Source organism: Nesoenas mayeri (genome assembly GCF_963082525.1).
Source record: "Nesoenas mayeri genome assembly, chromosome: 16".
Classification (NCBI taxonomy): Eukaryota; Metazoa; Chordata; class Aves; order Columbiformes; family Columbidae; genus Nesoenas; species Nesoenas mayeri.
Window position 1 is genome coordinate 3,046,986 of NC_137562.1, and position 27,352 is coordinate 3,074,337.

The following is a 27,352-nucleotide window of genomic DNA, read 5'->3' on the forward strand; positions in this document are numbered from 1 at the left end:
TCTAAGTTTTAGGCAAAAAGGGCAAAAAGAACAAGGAAGTATGGATTATGTTTATATCATTTTCTCTCTCCTGTAATTGAAAAACTGAACTGTACTTGCTAATTTAATCTGAATCAGTCATCTGCATATATTAGAAACAGAACAGACACCTTTTAATAGGAACAAGAGCAATTTGCCACCCGTGTTTTGATTTCAAGCCCCAGGTATGATGATTGGTGGGGAAAAGCAGCCACTTGAAAATAAGACCAAAGGACATCGTGAGGCCCAGGTCAGAGTTCGAACCGACTGTGTATATGTTTAGATTTCAACTTGTTGTACTTGGTGATCAGATCCAGCTTACTGTGCCCGAGAGTCAGTCTTTTCTCAGCCCCATACGCACTGTTCTTTTCCACCAGCATGTCCTCAGTGAGTTTATCATAGCAAGGAACTACAGGCTTTTTATCTCGTTTCGGCTGGTTGTATGGGGACAGCAGGTCCAATTTCCCTTGTCTGGGACTCTGTCTTTTTTCCATCCCACAAAAAGCGTCATTTTCGGGTGTCGGTTCCCTGGGGGCAGCAGACGGCCCTTTCTGCTTCACACTCATCCCGTTGCTAGTGGCACCCTCTGAAAGGGACTGCAATGCCTCCTCCTGTCCTAGTGGGGAGCAGTGGCTGCTGGTAGCTTTACTGTCCCCTTCGTAACTCGGTTTATTGGAGCTCAGGGCAGGGGAAGGCTCTGGCTGCAAGAATGTCCTTGCTGCAGTGAGACTGGATTTGTTTGGAGGATTGTTTGGTGAGTCTGGTGGTTCTCCTTGCTGCTTAGGGCAAGAGACCTTCAGAGATGTGTCTTCCTTCTTATTACCAGAATCAGAGCTTGAATCTTGCTTTTCCTGGTGCGCATTGCAGCTGGAGTTTTTCAGAAAGGGAGACATTTTGATGCTTCTGATGCTCACATTGGACAGGCTGCTGGAGGGGGTTGAGGTTTCAGCATCATTCGCCTGTGCGGGTTTTAAAAGGGAGTTGGCAGCTGTTGAAGAGTCCTGAGAAGAGGGGCAGGTTGCGGGATCCGGCAGACAGAAGCTGGTCACTGCTCTGGACTCCGCATACAAGTACTGGAATTCCTTGTCAAACTCTGCAACAATCTGACCACGGAAATGGGTCATCAGGCAGGTGTGGACTTGGCTGCAGAGCCAGGTGAAACTGTGAAAAAAGGAAAAAAAACCACATGTAACTTCAGTTCACAGAGTGCTAAGATGCTTAGGATTTATTTTAACATTTGAGTGATGTATTGCAACTTTCTGCCCTTCTGATACCCAAGGCATTTTCAAGTGATGGGTAACACATGCTGGGTAGTAGTTGAGCTATTTAATCCTTGCATTCCTTTGGTGCTCTTGATTTAATGGTCCTGCCAGTTTGTTATTATCTGCTTTACTGGTATGTTTTCTAATCTCTTCTACAAAGATTTCAACATGTCTTTAAAACTTTCTCTGAAGAATGCAAGTCTGAGGTTACTTGTAGAGTAACCTTGTAGAGGTTACTTGTAGAGTAAGTAAACTTGTAGAGTGTACTCATTACACAATTACGAAAACACAACCCCCAAATGATCATTTACTTTCGTCTCAGTGATATCAGTGATATCAGCTGGTTTTCCTCAGCCTGATGAGGGATGTAGAGCAGCAGCTGGTCCCTGCCTAAAAAGCACAGCAGCACAACCCAGGCCTTTTCTTCTCCAGCTTCCTCGTGCCAGCAAGAGCCATCGTTTCCCATTCCCCATCCCGTCAGTCCTGGTGAACCCTTTGTGGGCAGGTTTGTCAGCCCATGCAGGCGGGTTCTGCGGGCTGTGTGGTGTGTATCGAGCCGGCAAGGAGGCAGGAGACACGTTCTCATGTCCTTACCATCCGTGACACATGATGGACTTGAAAGGAGCCACTTTGGCAGGTGGGAGGGTGTGGAATGGAGATGCCTTGAGGAGCAGAGGTCTCCAGAGCCCCTCAGGAATTCCTCAGGACAGGAAGGCTGGTGATGTTTTCCATAAGTATTGCTTGTGAAATTCCCCAGACTTTTCCTTGCCGTGCAGTTAAGAGATGAACAGCGTTAGAAGTTCATTAGTCCTTTGCTCAGCAAGTCCAGTCCCTGCTCTCACAGTACAATGTCCTGGGATATTTCCTGCGAGACTGTTATGTTAAAATGAATTAGGTTTTGCCCCAGTTGGAGAAAAACTTCCACTAATTGCCACTCTGCATATTTTCCTCATGTGTTTAAACTCACCTGCTGCTTGTGCCAAAACTGTAACTTAGTTAGCTCTCCCCTCACTTACCTACACATAGTAACCACATCTCTTCTCCCAGTCTTCATTTTCCTGGGTTGACCAGGGATGCTCCTCTTACAGAGTAGGCTCCTGGTCACCCCAATCATCAGCTGCTTCTTTTATTCTTGCTAGAGTCAAACCAGATTAGCAGGCTAACTGTGTGAAATAAACCAGACCCTTGATAGAAGAACCAGCTTAGGGCTGCGTTACCAACTGCTGAAGCAAGATACTGACTGACAAGAGCAGGATGAAATCACTGAAACTGCAGGAGAGCAATTGCAATGGGAGATTCCAATTATTCTCAGGTAAATGTCATTTCAGGACGAGATACTGACACTATGTTTTGGGACCTCATCAATGTTTACCTCACAGGACAGCTATTTGGGAACTTTTAGTAGGAAAACCAGCTCTTGTCTTCTTCCTGAGCAGGATGCAGTTGTTATGGTTCATCATGTTGTTTTGAAGAAAGTAGTGTACGTACACTCAGCATACACACCTCCCAAAGAGCAACATGAAACGGAGAGATCAAAACTCCTCTGCTTAATATCAAACCAGTTAAATTACGTAAGAATGAAGAAGTAGTAAAGGAGTGAAAAACCTTTGCAAGTGCCACGAAGAGTATTCAGAAATACTGTATTGGAAGCTCAAAGCAAATGCATACAGCTTCACAGAGACACGAGGTGAAACAAAACAAACCCAGAAAACAGCTGGGATGGCTAAATGAGAGAAGCTATTAAGACCAGAAAACCCATATTTCAAAAAGGCTGGGTCATACATTGCGAAAGGCACGAGAAATACCCCTCAGCTCTGTGGGGCCAGCATGTGGTCCGTGTGTAGGAGGAGTGCTCAGATAATCCGCCCGCATCGGTGTTCATCATACAGGAGCTCAGGATGATCCCTGTCCTGAATGCACCTTTACACAGAACACAGGGGAGGACCAGTCTCAAGCTGAAATCTTTGCAGAAGAGATTAGAAAACATATCAATAAAGCAGATAGTAACAAATGGGCAGGACCAGGTAACATTAAATCAAGAGCACCAAAGGAATGCAAGGATGAAATAGCTCAGCTACTACCCAGCACGTGTTATCTGTCCCTTGGGTATCAGAAGAGTGGAAGGTTGCTAATGTGATGTAATTTTTTTAATGTTCCAGACCATTAAGTGTCATAAACTGCACAGCACAAATTAGTAGAAACTCTTCTAAAGAATACAATTAATGGCCATATAGGCAAATACGATATGATAAGAAAGGAAAGTTATCTCTCACAAAGCTGTGACAGTTCTTTGAAGAAATCAGAGTCCAGATAGGAGACCTTGCACCAACACTGTGACAGGCGTCTGGCCGGGTCACTGCCTGGCTCCCAGGGTGCTGGTGTTCCCCTACACGTTCCTGACAGCTGTTTCCCTTCTAGACGTGTCCCAGCTCACACATTCACTTGTGTTCACTTGAACTCCTCAAAACCACTGATGCGCTCAGAGGGCTGAGCACCCTCTCCTCTGGAGGGGCAGGTCTGCACCCCTGGCACGGTGAGGACTGTCCTATCAGCGGGAAGACTCTGGTCAGCCAGGGCAGGACAGAGTCACAGAACCACAGAATCACAGGCTGGTTGGGGCTGAAGGGACCTCTGGAGATCATCCAGTCCAACCTTTGCTCACACAGGGTCACAGAGCAGATCACACAGGGTCACATCCAGGCGGGTTTGAATGTCTCAGAGAAGGAGACTCCACACTCGCTCTGGGCAGCCTGGGCCAGGCTCTGGCACCTCAAAGAAACCTCAAAGGTTTCTCCTCACATTCAGATGGAACCTCCTGTGCTTCAGCCTGTGCACGTTGCCCCTCATCCTATCGTTTGACACCACTGAAAAGAGTCTGGTCCATCCTCTTGACACCCACCCTTCAGGTATTTGTAAGCATTGGTAAGATCCCTCTCAGCTTCTCTTCTCCAGCTGAACAGCCCCAGCTCTCTCTGTCTCTCCTCATCAGAAAGATGCTCCAGAGCCCTCATCATCTTTATAGCCCCCCGCTGGACTCTCTTTAGTAGTTCCTCGTCCTTCTTAAACCAGGGAGCCCAGAACAGGACACAGTGCTGCAGATGTGGCATCACCAGGGCAGAGCAGAGGAGGAGGAACAACCTCCCAAGGGGGGAGGACAGTGCCAGCCCGTCCCCCAGCCTGGCGCCACTGTGGCCAGCAGAGCTGGAAACAGAACTGTGCAAGTGGTCACGCTTGCCCTCCTCCTCCTGGCTGGGAGGTCTCATGTCTCAGACTCAGATGGTTTAGCAGAAACATCACAACACCACAACAGCCTCTGGCCACACCATAGCAGGATGTAGACAACAGGTCTTGCTTGGGTTTTCCTTCCCCCCAGATGAAGTGACTTCCACCTTCTGCCTTCTCCCCACACACTCTGACCCAACAGCTGCCTCCCTACAGAAACACAGGAGATGGGGACACCCAGCGATCTCCTCTCATCCACAGGAATGGCCCTTGCCCCTGCCAGGGGGGCAGCCTCACATCCAGCGGTACGGTCCCCTGGCCTTACAACTGTTCCTGCCACTGATGCCTCTTACAGCACTTTCCCCAGTCCAGGCATCATCACTGTGTCCCAGTTTCCCATGCTGATCCACTGGGGTCTGCCCACTCTGTGTCGCAAGAGGACCTGGAAGGAATCACCCAGGTCCCCTCAGTGGCACAGCCCTTTTGCCATAGTGCAGGTTTCCATGACAGGACAATGTGGCTTTGCCAGCCATGGCTATTCCCATCACTACAAACTGAAAAAGGTCTTTTCCTCCATGAATGGCATGGAAGAAATAGCAGGGAATGATCATTCTTGATCTATTCCGGTATAAACATGAGGCATCAAATGAAGCTGACAGGTTCCAAGTTCAATGCAGAGAAGAGGAGGTGCTTCCTCACACAACAAAACACACAGACAAGCTGTGGAGCTCCTTGCTGCAGGCCAGTGGGGATGCTTAGACTTCATGTGCATCTCTGAAAGTGGTTGATATTTCCTTTTGTTACCTTTTCCTATCAAACTACTGCATACAGAGATCCCGTGTCCAGCTGTGAATCCCCCTGGGGCACAAAGTCTGGGAGAGGATGGCTGCAGGACAGGGGGCTGTAGGACTCGGGGGGGCTGCAGGACAGGGGGCTGTAAGATGGGATGACTGTAGGACAGGATGGCTTTAGGACAGCATGGCTGCAGGACAGGGTGGCTGTACAGGACGGCTGTAGGACAGGATGGCTGTAGGATGGGATGGCTGTGGGACGGGATGGCTGTAGGACAGGATGGCTGTAGGACAGGGGGGCTGCAGGATGGGATGGCTGTAGGACAGGGGGCTGCATGATGGAATGGCTGTAGGACAGGGGGGCTGCACGATGGGATGGCTGTAGGACGGGATGGCTGTAGGACAGGATGGCTTTAGGACAGGGGGGCTGCAGGACGGGATGGCTGTAGGACAGGATGGCTGTAGGACAGGGGGGCTGTAGGATGGGATGGCTGTAGGACAGGATGGCTGTAGCACAGGGGGCTGTAGGACAGGGAGGCTGCAGGACAGGGGAGGGCTGCAAGATGGGGGGCTGTAGGACGGGATCCCATCCCTGCTTTGCTTCCAGAGCCCCCCGGAGCAGGACCCCGCCAGAAGCCCCTGCAGCTCAGGCTCTGGCCAGGAGATGGAGCTGCAGCATCACCCGCAGGGGTGGCAGCGCCTTCCTGTCCTGTCCCTGTCCCCGTCCCCGTCCCCGTCCCCGTCCCTGTCCCTGTCCCGTCCCCAGCTCTGCCCGGGCAGTGCCCAGAGCCCCGGCGGGTTTCAGCCTCAGTCCCTCACTCGCCTGCTCTGCTTCAGCTCTTTCCGACTGATGAGATACCAGTCTGCAGCAGCAGGCTTTTTGCTTTCAGTAGTTTCTCTTACTCATCATTACTGCTTTTCTGCCACTTTGGCTGTCGAAAGGGTTATTTTCTTCCTGTATGCCAACACAAACTCCTGTGTATAATTTTTGTTCCTTGCTAAATATAGATACTACATAAAACTCATTACTAGACATTTCATTTCACATGACATTTTCTTTGATAAGATGACAATAATCGGATATTATTGTAGTAAGCTCTTTAAGATTGCTTCCAATGCACTTGATATATTTTCCACTCCTCACATTTCATCTTAATTTTGATTTAAAAAAGTGCAATGTATTCATTTAATTTGACCATCCCATCTCAGTTATCCTTCTCTCTCATTCATCCTTACAGCAGCATGCCTTGGCTCTTTCTTCTGGATTCACTTTTTCTTTATAATCCTCTTTGCTTTGCTGTGCTCCACAAGGTTATATAGGACTTATCTTCTGGCAGTGTCACTTTATTGCTGTGCGTATCAGCCTGGGGTTTCTGCACTGATACACTTTTCGTTCCTCATGCACTCACTTTCTGCTCAACTACAATTTCTTTCTGGAGTTAGATCACCAAGTTAGATCTAGAACTTGCTCTTAACAGCTCTTTGCTCTTGCTTGGGACATGGACACCTGAGAGTAGGAGCATCTTCCTTGTGAAGAAATTTCAAGTCTCCTCCAGGTTCAAACCCCTGGAGCCGCACCTGTCTGTGCCAAACACGTATGTTGTTCTCCTTACTCCATACTGCAGCCAGGTGCAGAGCTTTTGTGATCCTCCCAACGTTCTCCTCTCATTTTCCAATTTCAGCTGTCCTGTCAGCTTCAACCCCAAATCTTGAGTTTCTTTCACTCCAATATAGCAAACAATGAGCTCCGTCCTCCCGGTGCCGATGGCAGGACATGGACCGATACTTTGACCACCTTCCACTTGGAGCTGAGAAATTTAATCTCCTCTAAGGCAACTCACACAGCCACACAAGTCCGGTTCAGGCTGGCAATACCACCTCTTCAGTCCTAACCTGGCAGATGTTTACTCTAGTTTTCCTGTTCAAGATCCTGTTTAGCTCTAGCCCCATTTGCCTTTAGGTTCCTCCCATCTGCTGCATTAGGAAATGTCTTCATGTCCTTCACTCTGTTATGTTAAATAAGTGCTCAAAGAAACACATTTTTTCTTCTGGTGCCCAGAATGACACTAGATAAGTAGATACACAATATTCAGGATTTTAGATTATCGCTTTTCCTAGATATCTAAATGAACCCCATTTTTACCTTGTCTTCATTTAAAGGAAATAAAATGTTAAAGACAGAAAATACAGGGACATTTTTAATCAATAAACTCATAAGAGCTGGGGGGTCCAAGCTAATTTGCCTACAGCTGTTTAAGATAACAGCAGTGAGCTTGGTTCCCGTATTTAGAAAGCTTTCCAAAAAGGTGTCTGATTGATACAATAGGCACTAATATACCAGAATGAGTTCAGCTTGCCAAGAATACTTTGGAAAATAAGAAGGGCTTTTACAAAACTGTCAAGGAAAATGTCAGCATAGAGAACAACAGCATCAACGTAGCAGGTTCCACATGAAAACATCAATATGTGCACTGCTCTTGCCACATGTGTGTAACACTGCATATGGGGCTCATAGAGGAGAGAATCTGATGGCTGGAGAGGTAACTAGAGACTGGAAATGGATTTCAGGCATGATTTGAGAATGCATTTGAGGAGAAAAGTGTCTCTTCTTACAGCTGAAGTATTAAAAGACACTGAATACCTGAACAGTCAAGGATGGAGTAGGAAAATACCCCTCTGCAAGGGAAGGTGCAGAGCGATTAGACATCTGGATTCACTGTCAACATAGAAAGATGTATTGGAAGTCTAGAGGGGTCTGGCATCTTGGCTCTGGTGTTATCCAATATCTTCACAGGCAGCCTGAATGACGGAAGAGTGTGCGCTCATTGAGTTCACAAATCGTATACGATGCAGAGGGACTGCACAGATACCAGTTTGAAAAAAGTTCTGAAAAAAATCATGCAGTTCTACAGGAAAATATTAAAGGAAAATGCATTCCAGGCAGTCGTGATCAGGTGCACGAACACAGGCTGGAGAACAAGCAGGGATTGGAGTATGTCCTAAGGAAAACACGTCTGTAGTGTCACAGCGTTGGGAAAAAACCAAACATCCTGGGGGTGCACGAACTGCATTGCAGCCTACAAGACGTGTAATCCCTTCTCTCAACTTGAATCCTTTGAGGAACAGGAGGTGTTGGGTCTGAAAAGGAGACAACTGACGGTCAGCACGGTCACTGTCCCCAGGCCGTACAAAACAGCTATATGGAAGGTACTAGATTGTGTTGGTGTTTGTAGGAGACAGAGAGCATGTGCATGTATAATAATCCCCCGTGACTCAGTGCTCAGGGGGGTCACAGCAGAGAGTGAATGGATGAATGGGATGAAGGACAGTAGAGACACTTGGATCTAAGTTATGGAGCACTACAGAGAAGCCACTGGTCAATGTCTGAATAGGTCTCACTAACACAAAAAGACAGGATGAGTCTTGGGATTAAAATGAAGCACCTAACTAGGAAGCTGAAAAGTTCACAATTCTATTGGTAGCCTTATAAAATGCTCCCTCTTCCATGATTAGAATGGGACAGAGAAGTAAAAGAGCATTTCAGGACATGGTTATGGAAATTATGTTAGGGAAAGGATGGTAGAATCATAGGGAAATGGAAAACTGTAGGAACATAGCGGCCCTATAAAGAAAGCTGGATTCCATCTTAACTTAAACGAAACCTGGCTGCTGCACAATGGAACGCACACGATCTAGGGAGGCTTTAAACCAGAACCTGGAGCAGAGCTGCGAGGTGTAGAAGGCCACGCAGTTTGACATTGCACACTTGACCTTTGGAATAAAAGAGAACTGCATTCTAATATAAGCGCAGGATCGAAATCAATGACACTTAGGTAAGAAATTAGAATCAATGAAGAACACCTGAACAAATAAAACTGGGTTTAGAAAAGTGCATAGTGGTGAACAACCAGATCAGATACAAATGTTTACATGCACACATACATTTTATGAGTTAACAAAGCAGATAAGATGTTGTGGAATATTGTGCAGACTAAGGAAGTGCTGGGAGACAAAGACGGCAGAAAGCAGAGGAATAAAGGGAGATTCAATTCTAGCTGTGTTGAACAGGGGTCATTACTAGGAGAGCTGCAGCACCTGCATTTTAGACACTGTAAATGACTGCTTTTTTGAGAAACTAACCAGAAAACCAGCAAAAGGAGAAATAACATTACCAGTTCAGAAAGTTTCTTTGGAAAGGCCACTCAGCAAAAAAAGAACCGTAACGTGCCCATATCAAATATTCTTTCAGGACCAAAATTATCCACAACAGTAATACTTAACTTAAAAGAGAAAGTGAGGAATGCTCTTAAAAAGAAATTTAAAAGAGTAACCAAAAAGGTTAAATGCTTGAGGCAGCGTGAAGATTGTTTAAAGATGCTATATTAGAGTCTCAGAGAAAATGTACCTATCAAAATAAAGACATTTTAAAACATCCAAAGAGTCACCATAGTTAAAAGGAGCATTAAAGGAAAATATTAAACAGCCTCAAAAAACTGGAAGTCAGCAATTTTCCAATTATTAACCGGCGAATAACCTATCATTTAAAATTGAACATAGTAGCAGAGGAATGGAAACTAGTAAATGTGAACCTTTTAAAGGGCTCCTGGAAAACTACAAACGAGCCAGTCTTATTTCCATACTGAACAAACTGGTAGAAGCAAATAGAGAGTAAAATGATTAGACACATAAATAACTATAATCATAACGCTGAAGACTCAGCATGTTTTCATGGAAGGAAGCCATGCCTCAAAAGCCTCTCGCCGGTCTTTGAAGGAGGCAGCAAGCACACAGATGCATTTGATCTGCTTGCTGTTGGATACTTGAATTTTCAAAGAGATTTTGACACGGTCATTCAGCAAGGACTCTTAGGAAAACTAAGTGATCATGGAGTACAAAGAAGGTCTTCCCAAGGACTAACAGTTGATTAAAGGTGGGATGTAAATGCTAGTAATAATTTTAAATTACCCACTGGATCACACAATTTTTGTGCTGGGATCGCTGCTGTTCAACATGCTCAGAAAAGTCCTGAAAAGTGGTTGAAAGAGTCTGTGTCAGAGCTCATGGCAAAATTATCATGGGTGGTCAAAAGAAAACTGGACAATCAGAGCTGCAAGAGCTGCTACAGGGTGAATAAGTGACAAAATGACAGGCAAAATTCAATGTCAATACATTCAAGCAGTCGCAAAAACCCTGACAATATCTGTATATTGATGAGCTCTCAGATATTAACACTTAGTAAAGAGATCAGGGTGCCTATGGATGGTTCAAAAAATGATCACTACAATGTTTAGCACTAGTCCAAAAGGGAAACAGCAGACCAGGAACCGCCAGAACGGGGACAGGGGAAAAGACAGAAGTCACCATTACACTCCGGTGCTAAGCTGGGGCGGGTAGGGATATCCTGACCTCTTCATGCCGTTGTCAGTTCATCTCACAGCAGACAGACTTTGTGATTAAAGGCCTGGATGTTCTGCATGAGAAACAACTGAACAGCTGACGATACTTCAGCTGGAGACGAGATAATTCACATGAGGGATTATAACGAAGGAGGATGAAGTCATGGATGCAGTCAAGAAAGCCAATAGAGAAGAGTGATTGACTGTGCCCAGGTTACGGGAATTTGGGGGCATCAAATATAATTACCCAGCAGTAGGCCTAACGTAGAAACAACGGATCACTTATTCACACCAAACATAAATTAAACTGCATGACCCGAAGAATATCGTGAGGCCAACTATGGTGGGAAGAAGCCTCCTGTGACAAATGAAACATAAAGAAGCGTGTACAACGTGCAACCCTGGAGGTTCTGAAACCTCTGATCCTTGCACACAAGACTGTTGAACTGTAAAACCTGCCGTGGGTAAGAACATTCTTACCTGCTTTCCTGTGGCATCCCAAGCCCGCCCTGGATCCACCTGGATCTTTGGTTTCACTCAGTAACTATTCTCACCCTTTCAGATGTCTGATGGCTTTTCCATCTGCAGGGAGAGTAATCTAAATATCTGCTGTGCTAGGTTTAGTACCAGGCTGAGTGTAGCCAGGAGCAGACTTCCAGAGTTTCTCCTGTGACAGTTTTTCTGACCACTGTTAAACAAATTCCACAGAGAGAGACTGTTTCTTTTAGTCTAGAACATCATGTGCTTACTGGGACAGCAGAGAATCAGATATAAGACCCTACACAACTGAATAATTATCTTCCAGAACTCAGGAAGTTGCAGCTATACAGAGATGTATAGAAAGAGAGCACATCACAGACCCAGAGCAGCAGAGGGAGGAACCCACCCAGAGAACTGAATCTGCATTTTGAGCAACACGCGGACTCTGGGCCACAGGGAAACAAGGTGTTCCTGCAGCCATAGGGTTCAGTCCAGCTGACACATGTGCTGTTTTAGCCACTGAAGAATGAGTGTTCTCAGTTATCTAATCCCCACCCCCTGCACTCAGGGAGGATGGACAGATGTTTCCAGATAGTGATTCACTCCATTGCTCTCAAATACTGTCGTGGTTTAACCTGAGCTGGCAATACAACCATAATAGCGGCTCACTCACCCCCTCCCAACACCCCCCAACAGGGGAGAGAACCAAAAGGGAAGGGAGAAACTTGGATAGAGATAAACAGTTTAATAAAATAAATAATACACTACTAGTAAATAAATATATATATATATATATGAAAGAGAAATGAAAGGTACTCAAGGCAATTCCTCATGAGCTCTGTCCACAACTGAGCAGCCATTCCCAGCAAACCACGCCTGGTCCTAAAGCCGATCCCAGAGGGAGAAAAGAGAGGAAAAAGGCAGAAAAGCCCAGAGGCCTCTGCAAAATGTCAAAAGGCCGGGCTGAATGTCCCAACTGAACTCCCCTGGCTGCACCCCAGAGAAAGATAGCAGCAGAAGGGCCAACCAGAAGGCCCTGACTTCTTAAATACTAATGGGCTGGAACACTCTGATTGCTCAGTGTGGGTGTCAGTCCAGCTCTGTCCATCCATCCATCCATCCCCTCCCTTGCTGCCTCACACCTGTGGGCAGAACTCAGAATGTCCTTGGTTTTCGGACCAGGGCAATTAAAAACATTAACTCTGTGCTGGGTGTTATCTCTTGTTCTCAAACTAAGAGCAAATAATGAGCTATGGAAAAGAAAGGTTTCTAACTGCATGAAGAAAATTAACCCATTTTCAGTCAAACCAGCACAGATACACATCTTAGCATGGACAAAATGCCACCAGATGCTGCTCTACATATTGTTTATATAGACACTATATTGTATATCTAGAGCCACGTACTTCCAATTTTCACTGCCAGAGTTTGATAAGAAAAGACCTCCACACTCAGAGGTGATGAAGCCAAGAGCAGAGGAGAAGGTGCAGCTTGGAGCTACAGCACTGGTGAGGACACTGGTAGACTGAGGGTCCAGCAGGTGCTCGGTGGGAGGTGGAAAGGAGAGAGAAACGGGGAGGGAGAGCAGTGTACAAGGAGACCTGGTGGAGGGAGAATAAAATATTGCCAGGGCACCCAGTTCACAGAAATATCACAATAGTCTGTTCTCTGCACTCTTTGTGAAGGATAATGTGATGTGCAACAGCACAAAAATACTGTGGGAAAGATCTGTGGGTGGAAAACTCTGGGTCTAGTAATGAAAATATAGTACAAGAACTGTAGTCCCAGCCCTGTGATCAGAACAGTGATGGTGATCAGACAGTGCTAACTGTGGTTACAGATGCTGCAAAATTAGGACAGGTAGTAACAGTGGGAGATTTCAGCCACTCATATACATAGTAGGTTAATGCTTCACTGGGATGAGCTGTGGAGAAAAACTTTGTGGAAGCAATAATTGATTACTTCCCAGAATTAACTGGTCTAAATTGTTTGACCCACAAGAAGAGATGCTGTTCAGGATGTGGTCTGGAATGATGCATAAGACTCTGTTCCAGAGGCAGAACTGGATAGAGCCCATTTATAGTAACACCTACGACACAATTTTAACTTCGTAGCGGGAGAGGGCAATCTAAATAAATTCAGCAAGTGGATATTCAATTTCAATAACGGTAACTATGTAAAACTGCAGCAATTAGTCAAAAACAGCTGAAAAGGAGCAGTCCAAAAAACCCAGGATGACTACAGCTTGTAGGTTGTTCAGAAATGTGGTACTGGTGGCTAAGGAATCAGTGGGCTCGTCTGAGACCTATGGGTCAAACAGGGATTCAGTGACGGCAGGACCACAGCAGAGAACCCCAATGAATTTTTTGCACCCATGGCTAATGCTGGTGACACTGAGATGTGTCTCACTCCTGTGTATTGAGCCACTGCAAAGGCTGCTTTGCTGAGGACTGGGAGGCTTCCAGTATGATCCCATGTGCAGAGAGGGCTCTGGATGTCATCTCGAGACCCACACGCTGAGCTGAGCTCCCCCTGGCACACGGCAGAGTGGGTGGGAAGAACAAGATTCCTGATGGCACGGGGAAGCTCAGCCTCTTGGAGAAAGGTCAACAGGGCTCTTGTAGCGGCAAGCCCTGCCTCACAGACCTGCTGCGGTTCGGGGTGGGAGCCAGTCAGCACCAGTTGACTACATATTTTTGGGTTTTCAAACAATCTTTGGCAAGGTTCTCCACCAAAGGCTTTTAAGAAACTAAGTCACCATGGGCATGAAGGCAAGGTCTTGTTCCGGACCGAGAGCTGGCGGAAGCACGGGATGCGAAGGGTCGGGTTTAATGGTCATTGTTCAGGTAAGAGTCGGCAGTGAGGCCCCGCAAACTGGTACTGCGACTGGATTCATCTGATCAGTGACCTCGGGCACAGGGGGTGCAGTGAAATCCCTGGGTTTGCAGAGGATCCTCAACTCCTGAATGTACCATTGGAGGTGAGGGAATCCAGAAGGACCTCACAGAACCGAGCAAGTGGACAAATATGTGGCAGATGAGCTTCAGTGTAGGAGAATGTGGTGTATCCATAGGAAAAAATGATCTGTACCAGGACTGCATGGTGCTGAACCTGGAACAACTCACGATGGAGCTCAGAATTACCATCAGCAGTTCTCTGAAATCATCAGCTCAGTGTGCAATGGCAGCTAAAAAATTCAATGAATGTTGGCCACTGCCAACAATACAATAACGAATAATGAAGCAGAGAGCATCATTTTGACCCTCTATAACACCTCAGTGCAGCCATATCTTGGGGCTGCGTGCAGTTCTGGTCTCTGCATCTCAAGAAGGACATAGTGATGTTAGAGATGGTGTGGTTAAAATGACTAAGGGATGCAGGAGCTGCCATATGAGAAGAGACACAGTAGTCGCTGCTTTTTCTTACCTGTATGTACCAGCAAGAACTTGGTCACAATCAATCAGGATAAACTTCTCCAGAACCTGGCCTGTAAACTTCTTGCCTGCTTTGCTGTAGTAGGTGTCTCCACTCAGACATCTTATGCGCATGTTCTGGAAACAAAGCAAGCAGAGTTGGTAGGTTGAACTGAACTGAACCGTTCCCGGTGCATCACTGATGGACTCCCTCAAGCAGGAGCTCTGCTCCCAGCAGCAGAATGCAGCAAGGCATTAAGAATTTCTTGGCTTCTACATACCAGATATTTTGTCACACTGTCTGTTTCTATAAGATAAAAATACCAATACATATTAACAAGTTGTGCTTAGGTACAAATGTTGGCTTGAAAAAAAAATGAAGAATCCTATGACCTTGCAGATAATTTCTGATGTAAGACTATATGATTTCTTCCACATTATTGATAAAATTCAACTAACCCCACTAGCTGATGGCTCTGCATTTAAACTGAATTTCAACCCATAACAACTAGATAGTTTCTAATAAATCGAATGTGCTGTTCTGATTTTACACAGTGACAGGCTTCTTAAAACCAAAATATCACTCAATAAAAATAAATTACAGAAAGGTACGTCAACATTTTAAGAATTGCCTTTTATCAGTATATCTAAAAATTACATTAAGTTTTTGAGCTGCTCTACTCAAGTGTAACAGACCTGATCCTCATTGGTTTTAAAGACTGCAAAGAACTTCTCTGATACAACATTGGCCCGTAACACTGACTGGCCAGTACAAAAAGGGAAATAAGTCTCTCAGTATCCATCAGGAGCCTTTTGCCCAATGTGACATTTGTGCCCATAAAAGAAGTTATTTGCACCTCAGCTGGGGAAGGCTGGTCTGGTCTGCCTGAGGTAGTGCCGAACAAAACACCTCGTGTGTGAACGAACGTCCCTGAGGCTGCAGCTGGGCTGCCCGCCAGGCCGGATCCAGCTCCCTGCCGTGCCTTGGGCACCAGGAGCTGTCACAACTGTCCCCACCTGCGTTTGGGCCAGCAGGTCCCTTTGTGGCACCGGCCCTGCAGAACACAAAGCCCCAGGGCAGGGGTTGGAAGGGGCTGCAGGTGCCACCGGGGTCATTTTTGCTCTGGGTGCTGCCCATGGCAGCAGCTGCTCCAGGGGCCGGGGCAGCCTCCCCTCCCAGACCGTGTCAGGCTGGCGGACACAGCAGTTTGGAACAGCCGGTACCGCAGGCACAGGACAGGCACAAAGAGCTGTGATTTACCTACAGATGTTCTCTGCAGGGCACAGACCCACATCCCTGCCGCCCCTCCATGCTTGTGGGCACAGCTGCAGCCCCTTCTCCCCGTCCTCAGCCCCCATGGGCCCCCCAGGCCGCCCGCACAGCCCGGGACCGGCTCGCCCAGCCTCTGGGCTCATGTGGGGCTCCTGACGCAGAAGCTGTGTCTCGGGGTGAGGAGCGGAGGCAGCCACCCTGTGGCAGGGGACTCCACTCCTGACACTCTCCTCTCCTGTCACAGTCCCCGGCTCGGAGCTGGGCTTCCCAAAATGTCCTCTCACCACAGCGGGGTAGGGAAGCTTTGGCTCTCACCTCACGCTGAGGAAGTCCCTGCCCGCCCAAGGAGCACCATGGCCCTCAGGGCTTCAAAACAGCTGCGAATCTCCTCAGGATCGGGGCTCATCTGACCCAACAGCCCATCTCTCGCGAGGGGCAATGGCAGCTGGAGACGTGCAGAAGCTTCGTTTATGGTTCTGCCCCCTCACATTGGTGCTGACTCTGTTTTCTGCTCAGGGCATTTCCTGAGCCTCTGGTGGTTTGTCTTAGTGGGATCCCCCCAGATCTCTTTTCCAAGTGCTTGTGCAGTCTTCTCTTGAGTTCATGGAAACTTTTAGCAGGGACAAAGCTGAAGCTTCACAGTCATTGCACTGCAGCTCCCACTGTTTGCCTTCTTGTGACCCAGAACATGTCCTCATCTGTCACCTATGAGAAGGGAGAAACTTTTTCCCCATAAGGACAGCTATGCATTGGAACAAGTTACCCAGAGAGGCTGTGCAGTCTCCATGCTTGGAGATTTTCAAGACTAGACCAGGTGAGGTCCTGAGCAACAAAGTCTGACCCTTCAGGAGATGCTGCTTTGAGCAGGAGGTTGGACTCAGTGACTTCCTGAAGTCCCTGCCAACTTGGATTAACCTGTGATACCCTGAAATGCCACCACAAGTTGCTGATGTAGAGCAAGATATGCTGGATGCTTGGGGAGATGTTCACCTAATCCTGTTGCAAATCAACATAGGCATTTTTTTTTCCAGCGCTGAGGTTTTGGTAATACTAGTTCATACTGGGAGGAGCTTCCTCTCATCCCCAGGGAAGCTAAAACCACTTCAAGTAAGGGATATCCCATAGATTTGTCACCACAGTATTTCTTCATTCCCTCTATCCTTTCCAAGGCTAGATGAGTTTCTGATGTCTGCCTCATTTTTTCCATCATCTTCTTCCTCTTGGCAATCCAGGCCCTGAATTGTCCAAACAAGACAAGAATCCTGCAGTCTTGCAGGAAAGCCAGGCTGCTAGGAGCCCGATTTAGACAGTAGTTTTAGGTTCGGCAGATGGCCATTTGAAAAAATCCAATGGTTAAGTCTTCTGCTGTGACCGCTGCCAATGCTCGATGCGCCAGTGTGGGATCTGGTGATGTTCAGCACCAGGATTTGACACCAGTGGTCTCACACAATGTTCTCAGAAGGTGCTGGAGGGGCAATTGCCCCAAACTCCCCATTTAACCCAAACTGCCACCAATTATTCCAAATGGAGATTTACCATCACATCCTGCCTCAACTCAGAGCCAGGAATAAGATATGTACTCTCATTCCACTTAGATGTGACTATCAAGCACGTATACTATCAAGCACGTATATTAACGTACTGCTTGAGATGCATCAGTCACTGCACATTGAGACCTGCGGGTGAGTCACTGCATGGGGGAGGGAAGTGTTAATTAGCCATTCAAGCACAAGACGTGACATCAGGCCTAACAAAGAGACAGACATCCCCATGGATTTAAACTCATTCTAATTTTAATTAAAAACAATGGCTGGGCTCTTGGATAAGAAGCAAATAAAATACATTTTGGAGAGATGGAATTCATCTGGATCTACCAGGTGACTTCGATGATGCAGTTCATGAAAGAAAACATGCTCCAGCACGAAGCGGTTCTCCCCAAGAGCTGCCATCTCAAGAGGCAGGATGAAACGGGTCTGCCTTGTGAGAAGCAAGAACAGACAGGGCATCACCAGCACAGGGTGCCTCTCTAAATGAATCTTTGTGTAGACAGGTTAAAAATGAGGGAAACTTAAGACCTTTGTAACTGCATCTATTTTGAATGCTGTAAAACATGATTTTTGCATTTTCCATGGCCTCTTTTTTAGTTAAACATTGTTCTGAGGTAACTGGATGACTCTCAAGTGTCCCCCGCCAAAACGAAGGGGAGAACTGTGAACGTGGCGGCTGGAAGAGAAGGAGCCCCCAGCCCTGAAGGAGCACAGCCGGGACTGCTGGCCTTGCAGGGCTAACAAATGACAACAAAAAAAGACTTCCATTGATAGGCGGTAGCCAGAAAGGTGACACGGGGAGTAGGAAGATACTGGGGTGCATTTCTGAGTCTGTGAGTTCCCAAGAGAGCTTGCCACACTGATACACTGATTTTTTTATTGTTTGCCTGGTCTGGGCACCACACACCATCGCTGCTGGGCTCCCCACTGAGCGGGGAACAAATCCCTCAGGAACCCACAACTGAATCACAAAGCCTAAAATCAGATCTTAACATGAGACTTTTAACACGTGGTTTTACAGCGAGGTGGTGCAGCAGGCTGAGGAGGAAATGGGAGGTTTTGCATCAGGACATCTGAAGGGACTCATGGCTTCCCTTCCCCACCCACTTACCGCACTCCAGCAGCTCTGGCCAGCACCTGAACTGAGCTGAGGGATCTGACCCATGAGCAATTTAAGTCTTGCAATTCTGTGTCCTGAGAGGGGGCAAGGAAAGGAGATGATACAGGTCCATATGAACACGCGTTTTCTGGTCTGCCCCTGTCTGCCCATCTGCGCCAGCTCAGCAAAGCACTCAGTACTCTATTGCATCTCATTGGCCTTGGCTTCACACTTCTTGCATGTCAAACTGAAACGAGGGCCACAAAACACGGAGCCATGGGACTAGAACAGCTCCTCCTCTCCTTCCCCTGAGCTTCCAGACAGATCTCTGTTTCCTAGACCAAACAGCTGTGGTCTCTTAGCCTGGGACAGTGGGACAAGGGATAGGTCCTAGAGACCACAACAAAAGGTACAAGGTTTTTATCAAGGCCAAGACATGTTTATCATATCCAGTGTGTCACTGAAAACTTACTGGGAAGTTGTCCTGAGTAAGAGCCATTTTATTGCACATTTCCACAAAATGCTTCAAGTACTCTTCATCCAGGATCAGGTAAACGGGGACGTGCCGTCTGCTTGAGGCCTCCAGCAGGTCACACAGTATTTCCATGTCTGTAAACAGATCCATCACAATTGCTATCACCTAGCCAGGAGAAAAGAGGGGTGGGTGGAAAACCAAGGGACTGTTAAAATCTCACACCCAAGAGAACTGCGCTTTAAACTGTGAATTAAGCATTCAGACCTCCTGAGTTGGTGAGTGGACATTGCTTCTGGACCTTTGTGTTTAAAAGCCCTTACCCCACCATGGCAGCCAAAATCACTTTAAAAATCTATGAAGACACCCCCCATCCAGCTACCTCCTGTCTCATCTGTTATTCACAGAAAGAAATAGCTGAGAGGTTAATGCATGTGCACAAACTCTGCATATCCTTAATGCATCAAATATGTGTTGCCTTAAGCAACTATGCCAGGAATATAGCATATGAACAGAAGAGCTAAGACTGACCAAAATCATTATTCAATCAACATGAGTGACTCCATAAATAACTAGCATATTAATATAAAGACATATTATTTTCTTCAGGAAGGACACACTGCCAGGTAAGGGAGAAGGTATTTTGACCAAGTATGTACATGCCTTTGTTCCAATAGTACATCCTAGGGGTGACCAGACAAAATTGTAGAATAATGAGTGTGGGAAGGAGCTGGCAGCACTCCTGAAACGCAGCCCAGGACGCAGGCAATGGTTGTGAAACCTGACAGCTTCGTTGTAGTAAACTGAAGACTTATAATATAAGGTCTCCAAGGAAGGGGTTTTAAAAAGCAAAATCATTTTAAAGAGAACTGCCAGTTCTTTAAAAAATGAGATTGAAGAAGGCCATGCCAACCCCCAGCCAGGGCCAGGAAGATGCAACCCATCTCCCACTGTGGAGATGGGATGGGGGGCAGCAGACCATCTCGGCTAAATGAATTCTCCAAAAACTGGAAGGAAAATACAGAAAATGAAAAGTAGGTCATGACAAGTACCTACTACAGGCTGATCCAGAACTAGAAAATTCAAAGTACAGTATGACTACAACCAGAACCATGGATCACGGGAAATCAACCATAAATACATTAAGATATGGCTGGAGAAGCTGTTGCAATGTTCCTCACGGAGTGAGGCTGCCAGCAGACAACATCAAGGCAGCTGTTGTTTGGATCAGGAAAAAACTCGCTGGGATCCACCTGTTGGCCATCATCACTAGTGGCAGGAATCAGGGGGACACATCCTGGAGAGGGAAGGACCAGGCAGGAGAGCACTTGCGGAGCTGGATGCTTTGTCAGGCCGGACGCATTTCACCCGAGGCTGCGTGCAGAGCAACCTGGTGACTTAGACCTTGAACCATTAACACTGAGAACTCACGGAAGGTGGCAATACACTGCAGGACTGAAAAAGGTGAGGTGGTGAAGGCTTTACTGACAGGCCAGCGTCATTTCAAAAGCTGAAAAAAATAATGGAACTACTGACTAAGTACTTTAGTGCCAGTCTTTAGCACATCTTAGCAGTAAATAACGTAACTGTTTGGTACTTGTAAATTATATGCATAACTCTGATTTGGAGTTTCTGCACCTAGTAGAGCATGCCCAAATAAAGATGACCCAAAAGCACTGAGTTTTAAAAAGGAGTGAAGCTCCAGTGGCCTACTCTACCCTGCTACTCAATATCCTGCCCTGCACTGCACCTTGCACACAAAATGCCTGAGTTTGTTCTGCTGCTCATCACATACCCATGAGGATGGAGGAATCCTCTTTTCAAATACCTCCCCTGCCTATGTCAGAGCACGGCCATAAATGCAGTTCTCCATAGTGCAAATCACCCCATGGAGCAGACCATGCAGGGTGAGGTTTCCTCTGCCACCTCTGCTTGGCTGCTCCTCTTCAAACAAAGAGTTAATGCAGAGGACAGCAGTGAGCAGTGACTTCTGTAGCGGTTCAAGCTTCAAATAAGAACAGGCTGAATCACATTCACAGGTGTGACCTGGAATAGCTTCAGAAGAGAGCAGAGGACCTCCAAGTGTCGCTGCCCTTGGATGTGGGGACAGGCTCATGTCTCTGCTCCAGACCGTCACGCCCCAGATTGCCCACTGCCCAGTGTAGCTCTTCTGCTCTGTTTTCATTAACAAACTGACTCTTTCCAGGTCCATACTCACAGCCTCTGTGCTGAGTGGAGGCAGTGGCCATGGGCACAGCAGGGCTCCATGGCTTCCCCATGCTCTCCTGCCCAGGCTTCTGCTTGGCAAGCTGGCTCCTCTCAGCTCGCTCTACCCGCACACCATGAGAGACCCTCTGCCCCAGAGCCACGGCAGAGAAGGGCAGCAATGCCAAAAGGTTGCTTCCTGCTCCCTTTTGCACATGGACAAGATCTCTTGGCTCTATCTGATTTGTCCCCAGTGATGATGTCTTCAACATAGGCATTGGTCCTCAACATCTTGCAGAAGACTCCAGGCCCAGCCCAGAAGGATCTAGGGAAGAACCTTCCTGGAGGCTGGTGTGATCCCAGCCATCCATGTTGGACATAGAGCAGCTGTTATCAAGAGCTAAAAATCATTGCTACTGTCCAAGCCACAAACACATCTCCACCATCTCACCCTGGGAGATACAGGTTCAGAGCCCGGCTCCAAAGGGCACCTCTTCTGTAGCCCTCATCAGTGTTGTCTTCCTAGAAGCCTCATGAGGCTCTGGCAGACTCTGCTCCCTCCCCAAAATGTGCCCATCTGGCATGGACAGCAGAGTCAGCACTGGAAGAGCTATGAAAATGGTAAGAAGCATCTTCAGCTTCCCAAATCAAGGTTGCTGCTGGGCTATCAGCATTAGGTACTGCAGAAACCCACACAGAAAAAACAGGACTTGACTCCACTGGCCTTCAGGTAAAGACCAAAGGCAATTCAGCCAAATGACTTTGATGGGCCACCCATCCTCTAATGATGAAGCACCAAGAAAAAGTATAGTCCAAACTTTGTGTGAGGCCTCGGGCAAGTCCCTCTCCGCTAAACTTGCCTCACAATATTCCAGCTCATCTCAAACGTAGGCCGGAGGCAGGTTTGGCCCTGGAGACAGTCTAAACTTGGCTTGGGAAGTCAATATGATGGAGTCAAGAGAGACCAATGCTCCTTTGTCCCCAGACCCCACGTGCTCAGAGGCAGTGCTGCTGCCTGGTGTGCACAGAAGGTCCACATCATCTTGCTTTTCTCTACCAGTGCTCACCGGCTTTGGCAGCGTTCAGGGCTGTTTCTTGCCCAAAGCCAGCATCGCCGGTCCGCGGGGCTGAGCGGGCAGCAGCGTGGCTGTGCACGGCAGCACACAGCCCAGAGCCACCCATGTGGCACCGTGTCCTGGGCTGGATACAGCTGGATGCCAGGTAGACCTGCATCTCCTGGCAGCCTCCCGGCAGGTTTCTGGCATCAGTGTGGCAGCAGACGCCCCAGGCAGCGGGACACCAGCTTGTGCAAGCTGGGTGGAGCCCTGTGATAGTCAGACTCATGTTTTCCAAAGTGGGTCTTCACTTGGCATCAGGAGGTGGATCAGTCCTTGGCTCCATTCAATGCCTCCTCACATGTGATCCTCTCACGGGAGGGGTTTGGGCAGAGTTGCTCTGGGGGTGCTGGCAGCGCCCATGTCAGGCAGGAGGGTCTGCAGCAAGGAGCACGGCGGTGCGGAGAGAGGGAAGGTTGTGCCCGGCACAGCCTCACATGGTGGAGATGCAGGTGCCCGCGGCTGGGATGCTCATTCTAAGCCTGGGTGCCACACGACAACTGTAAGGACCGCTCAGATCACCACATCCCCTCGGTAAACAAAGCAGGCAGCTCTTATAATTACAACAGCTCAACCCCAAAGCCAAGAAGTTTTGGGGAAAGAAGAGCCTGGAAGTCTTCCTCTGAAAGCCTCCTAAGAACTTACTGTCACAGAAGTGAGGTCTAAAGCCTCGAAGATAATTTCCAACAGCACTATAAAACAGTGGAATTTAGGTACCTAAGTATCATCTCCAATTCAGGCTCCCGCCAACTCATGTATCACATTGAAAGCCTTGGGCATTTAAGTCAATCTGGCCCTACAAACCCAAGCAATGTGTGTCCAGTGCCTCCAGGCCCTCAGTTTCAGAGGTGGAGGCTGCAAGGCTGGAGCTGCCTCCAAGCATCGCTGCTCCTGACCACGCTCATCACAGCCTTGAAGCCCACGGGTCAGCCGTGGTGCATCAGGACACTGCAGACATAGCTGCCCCACAGGCTCCAGACAATTCGCACCTTGCCATTGTAGGGTTAAATCACAACATTTCTACATCCACCTCTGGAAATTCACAATTCAGCAATTACTTCTGTCATCACTTTGGGAACTACAGCACTTAGCAGCACCCCACTGGGGTTGCCATCTGTCTGGTTTCTAACCAGCACAGCTGGTTTTACTGGTATTTGCCAATAGCAGTGTGGCTTTGGTCATTACCGTAGTGTTGCCACTTGAAGAAAGACATTGCTTCTCTAGGGGACCATCAGGGACCCTTCTACCATCGCAGGCAAATGCAGACACACCGTCAGTGCCAGAGTTGTACAGGAGGGGTGAAAGAAGCAGCATGGACAGTTCAAAATAGATCGGAGCTCATTCAACAAAAGTAACATGGTAATAGTATTATCAAATGAAGGCTAAGGTGTGGCTGTGCTGCATCTTCTTATGTCTGCAAAGAGAAAAGCTCAAATCTGAAAATACATCTTCAAAGACAGCTGGTTAAATGCAGCAAAGGAGAAAGACAAACTGCGCCAGCAGAAGGTACCAGTAGAACAAACAGCCTTTTTGCTGATTTGTCAGTACTGTTGCAAAATAAGTCAGCCGATGTTGATCTGTGTGACTGTACAGGAGAAAACAGCAAACAACCTTTCAAGACACACGCCTGTCTGTCTACATGGCCCAGGAAAAGCATTCGGGGTTCTCACTGGATCCCCTCCTATGTCAGCTGTAAGCACATAGCAGCAGAGACACTCTGGAGGAGGGATATATGATGAGAGCTTAAAGTTTAGTGGAGGAAATACTTGAAATGCCAAACCAGCAGCTGAAAAGCAAAAAAGGAAGCGGTTCTCTGCGCAGTTGCTACTGGCACTTCAAGTAAAAGATGTTTTTACCTCCGGTTGCTCTTTTGTCATTAAAAGACATACAGGTAATATCCTTTGGGTTGGTTTGATGAGCAAAATGACTCAGTAAATACTTGAAGATGTGTAACTGGGGTTGTGAGTGATCTGGAAGTGCTGTAAATCACAAGTTAATCCTGGGAAGCTCTGGACAGAGCTGCTAACCTAGTCAGAGCTGCTGATCTAGAAGCCAGTAAAACACCAGTAATAAAACAATAAGATGGTTTAAAACTCATTCTCACGTTTCATGCAACAGTCAAAACCACTGCATGAAAATCCCCAGCTTGAACATAAAAAGGGCTGAAGATTGTCAGTGCTTTTTGAAGCCAAGCAGTACAATAAAGCACCTACTGCCTGGGCAACTCCCCTGGAGCAGCAGAGAAGTTCCTGTGAACTGAGAAAACAACAAGGTGTTTTTCCTGTGGTTTGGAGGATCATAATACCGTCAGAGATCCGGGACACGTGCTAAGCGACAAGGGGACGTTTCTTGGTAGTCACTTACTTTGTGCACTCTGCCGTGACTGTGTCCGTGACCCAACTGCTGAAAAAGATGCAGTAAGTGCCACAGGACTTTTCAGATCATTTAAGATATGATAAATCAGCTGCCTGCAAGGACAAAGAAAGCTTTTTGTCACTTACTTCCTGGACAGAACTTCCCATATTTGCCTACAAAGGCGCAGTAGGCGTTCAGGCATTAAGCAACGGCTGCTTACAACTGAGCGGTAGCTTATGTGGCAAAAGAGTCTTCTTTTGGACAAAAGAAACAACATCCCCATTTACCTCGTATCATGCCCAAATGTCAGTGATACGTGGTTCTTTGGTGAAGCTCTGATGCTGCGCATGGCCCAGTTTCATCTGCTGGGGACAACATAACTTGGTTTGCTCAACTTTGCAGACGGTGACTGAAGACAACGCTTTAGCTCAGTCTGCCTGGAACCAGCTCATTTTCTTGACACAGCTAAGTCCAGGCTTAACAATTCTTTATCTTCTGCTCTCTGCACTAGGGAGTAATGAATTTAAGGAGTGACTGTAAAGTTAAACAAGAAACAACTGGAGTGATAAGAGAAATTGCCTCGAAGCCAGCTGGTTAAAAGTGAACTTCGCACTAGAAGTTTACTCAATATCACCCAGCTGTTGAAATGAAATACATGGAACAGATGAAAAGAACCATAAAGAGGACAAAGACAATAAAAGCTGAAAACATGCCTGAGGTACAATTGTCCGAGCTGCTCCTTTAGAACACAGTATAGTGACAGAGTAAAAAGAAACAAGAAGGAAGACCATTTAGTGAGTAAATTCACGCTGGGTTTGTGCTTGGCAGGCAAGCATTGCACTTATCCAGTTTTTACTACATCCGAGGGCTGGCAATTTCTACCCAGCAGAAACTGCAACGGGGCAAAACGGGCTGACATGACCGATCTTCAGAGAGGCACAGATGTCAAGTCTAGAAGATACAGTGATGTACTCTAACTCACTTCAATCCACAGGTGGGGCTTTTCAGTCTCCCGCGTTTACTCAGATCTTACGTTCTCCCACAGCAACTCACAGCAACATCCTCTTGTCCTGCTTAACGCCATGTCCGGGGCTCCAGGAAAGCCCTGGCCGTGCAGACCTCGGGCGGAGGGGCTGGCGGGTGCGCCCTGTGGCTCAGGACAGCGCTAATCCTGCACGTCCTGCTGCTCATTTGGGTACCGTGCTCTGCACGCCCCCAAATACAGACCCAGCGTGCCTGAAAGGGCACTGCCTGCGTGACACAAAATCCCAGGCAGAAAGAAATTACAGGAAGGAAAGGAGCAGGAACAGTTAGAGATCTGCTAGAGAAAAAGCAATCACATCACACCAGGCATCTAGAGAGCGGCACCAGCTTGGAGCGTGTGGTGCACGGACGTGGGATCAGCCACCAGGACTCGGGCGCGGTGGCACGAGACCCGGCTCAAGGGACGCAGCTCTATACGTACCGTCCGTGCCCGGCTGATCAGAGACCGGAGCAAATCCTTAATGCTGTTCACTTTGTTTCTCTGGAAAATCACAGTGGCTTGAGTCTGGCCAGACACCGTGCGGAGCGGCGCCACTGGCCACCCCAGCTCCAGCTCTGGAGGGTGCACGTCCGACATGAGTGGAAAGTAGGTGCCAGATGTTAGTTCAGAGTTGAGGGAAGACCTGTCTCCACTGTCCCCATTGCCAGGGTCAGCCTCTTGGTCTTTCGTCGCACTGGGATCTGGAAAGCTTTGGTTTCTCTGATGGCTTATATATTCCATATCCAGGCTGGAAAGAAGGGGCAGCTCCCGCTCCTCCGCGATGGCGCTCAGGTATCCGCGCTCCCCCTGCTCAAGGAAGGCGTCTATGGCAAGCCTGGCTGTCTCGCTGTGCTGGAGCACCAGCGGGGTGGGCTCCCACCAACACGGCTTCTTCAGCTGCTCCAGGCGGCTCTTCAGCGGCCCGGACAGCGCTTGCTGGCCCCCATAGCTGCGCTGGAACTGCGGCCTCGCCTCTCCTGACAGGTAGTTGAACATGACCGGAGCGGCCGGTGGTAAGAAGTGCCTGTCCAGCTGCATTAGTCCTCTGAGCGAGTCCAGGTCTCCTGGCCCTCTTGGACTCCTGAGCTCCTCCCAACAGGTTCCCTCAGGACTCAGCATGAGCTCCGCTCCTCATGGGGAGTTAATCACCAGGTGCGGCCTCCACGCTGGGGGAGGAGCTGGCTTTCCCCAGCTCCCGCCCTCGGCTTCCTCAGACACGCAACTGGTACCTGGCGCTTAGTGTCCCTTTTGCAAGGGGAGGACGAGCAGCTCTTCAGGCTGCTCCTTCCCTTTCCCTGTAACTGATTCATCACTGCTGCCCTCCCCTTCCCTACCGAGCGGTCCCCACCCTCGGCCAAGCAGGCTCCAACCTGTTCTGTCCCTCCTTGCGCTCTCAGTGGAAATGCAGATGCTGAAACTTGTTCCTGCTTGAAATTAGTTCCAAATCAAACATGCTTCTCCGTGTCAGTTATAATGACATACAAATATCACAAGGGGCTAATCAGACTCAGCCAAGAAACTTATTCATCCCTGAACCATAGTTAACGCTCCTCTTGGCATTTCTTGGGAGCCCGGGATCTGCAAAGACTGGCACTCAGCAGAGAAGCCCAAACATCATGGTTTTTGGTATCACGGGCTCTCAGTAGCTGTTCGAAGCACAGCAGGAATCTTAGCACAGCT

At 47.8% G+C, this 27,352-nt stretch overlaps 1 protein-coding gene across 1 annotated transcript; it reads right to left on the reverse strand.

Moving 5' to 3' along the window:
- Window positions 1-269: 269 nt before the first annotated feature.
- FAM83C (family with sequence similarity 83 member C) lies at window positions 270-26,791 on the reverse strand (the record flags this gene model as incomplete). The annotated part of the gene is made up of 4 exons (XM_080354359.1): window positions 270-1,179; window positions 14,596-14,720; window positions 18,974-19,141; window positions 26,114-26,791. 4 exons carry the CDS (start codon window positions 26,789-26,791, stop codon window positions 270-272), a joined length of 1,881 nt encoding a protein of 626 aa, XP_080210485.1.
- Window positions 26,792-27,352: the final 561 nt, after the last annotated feature.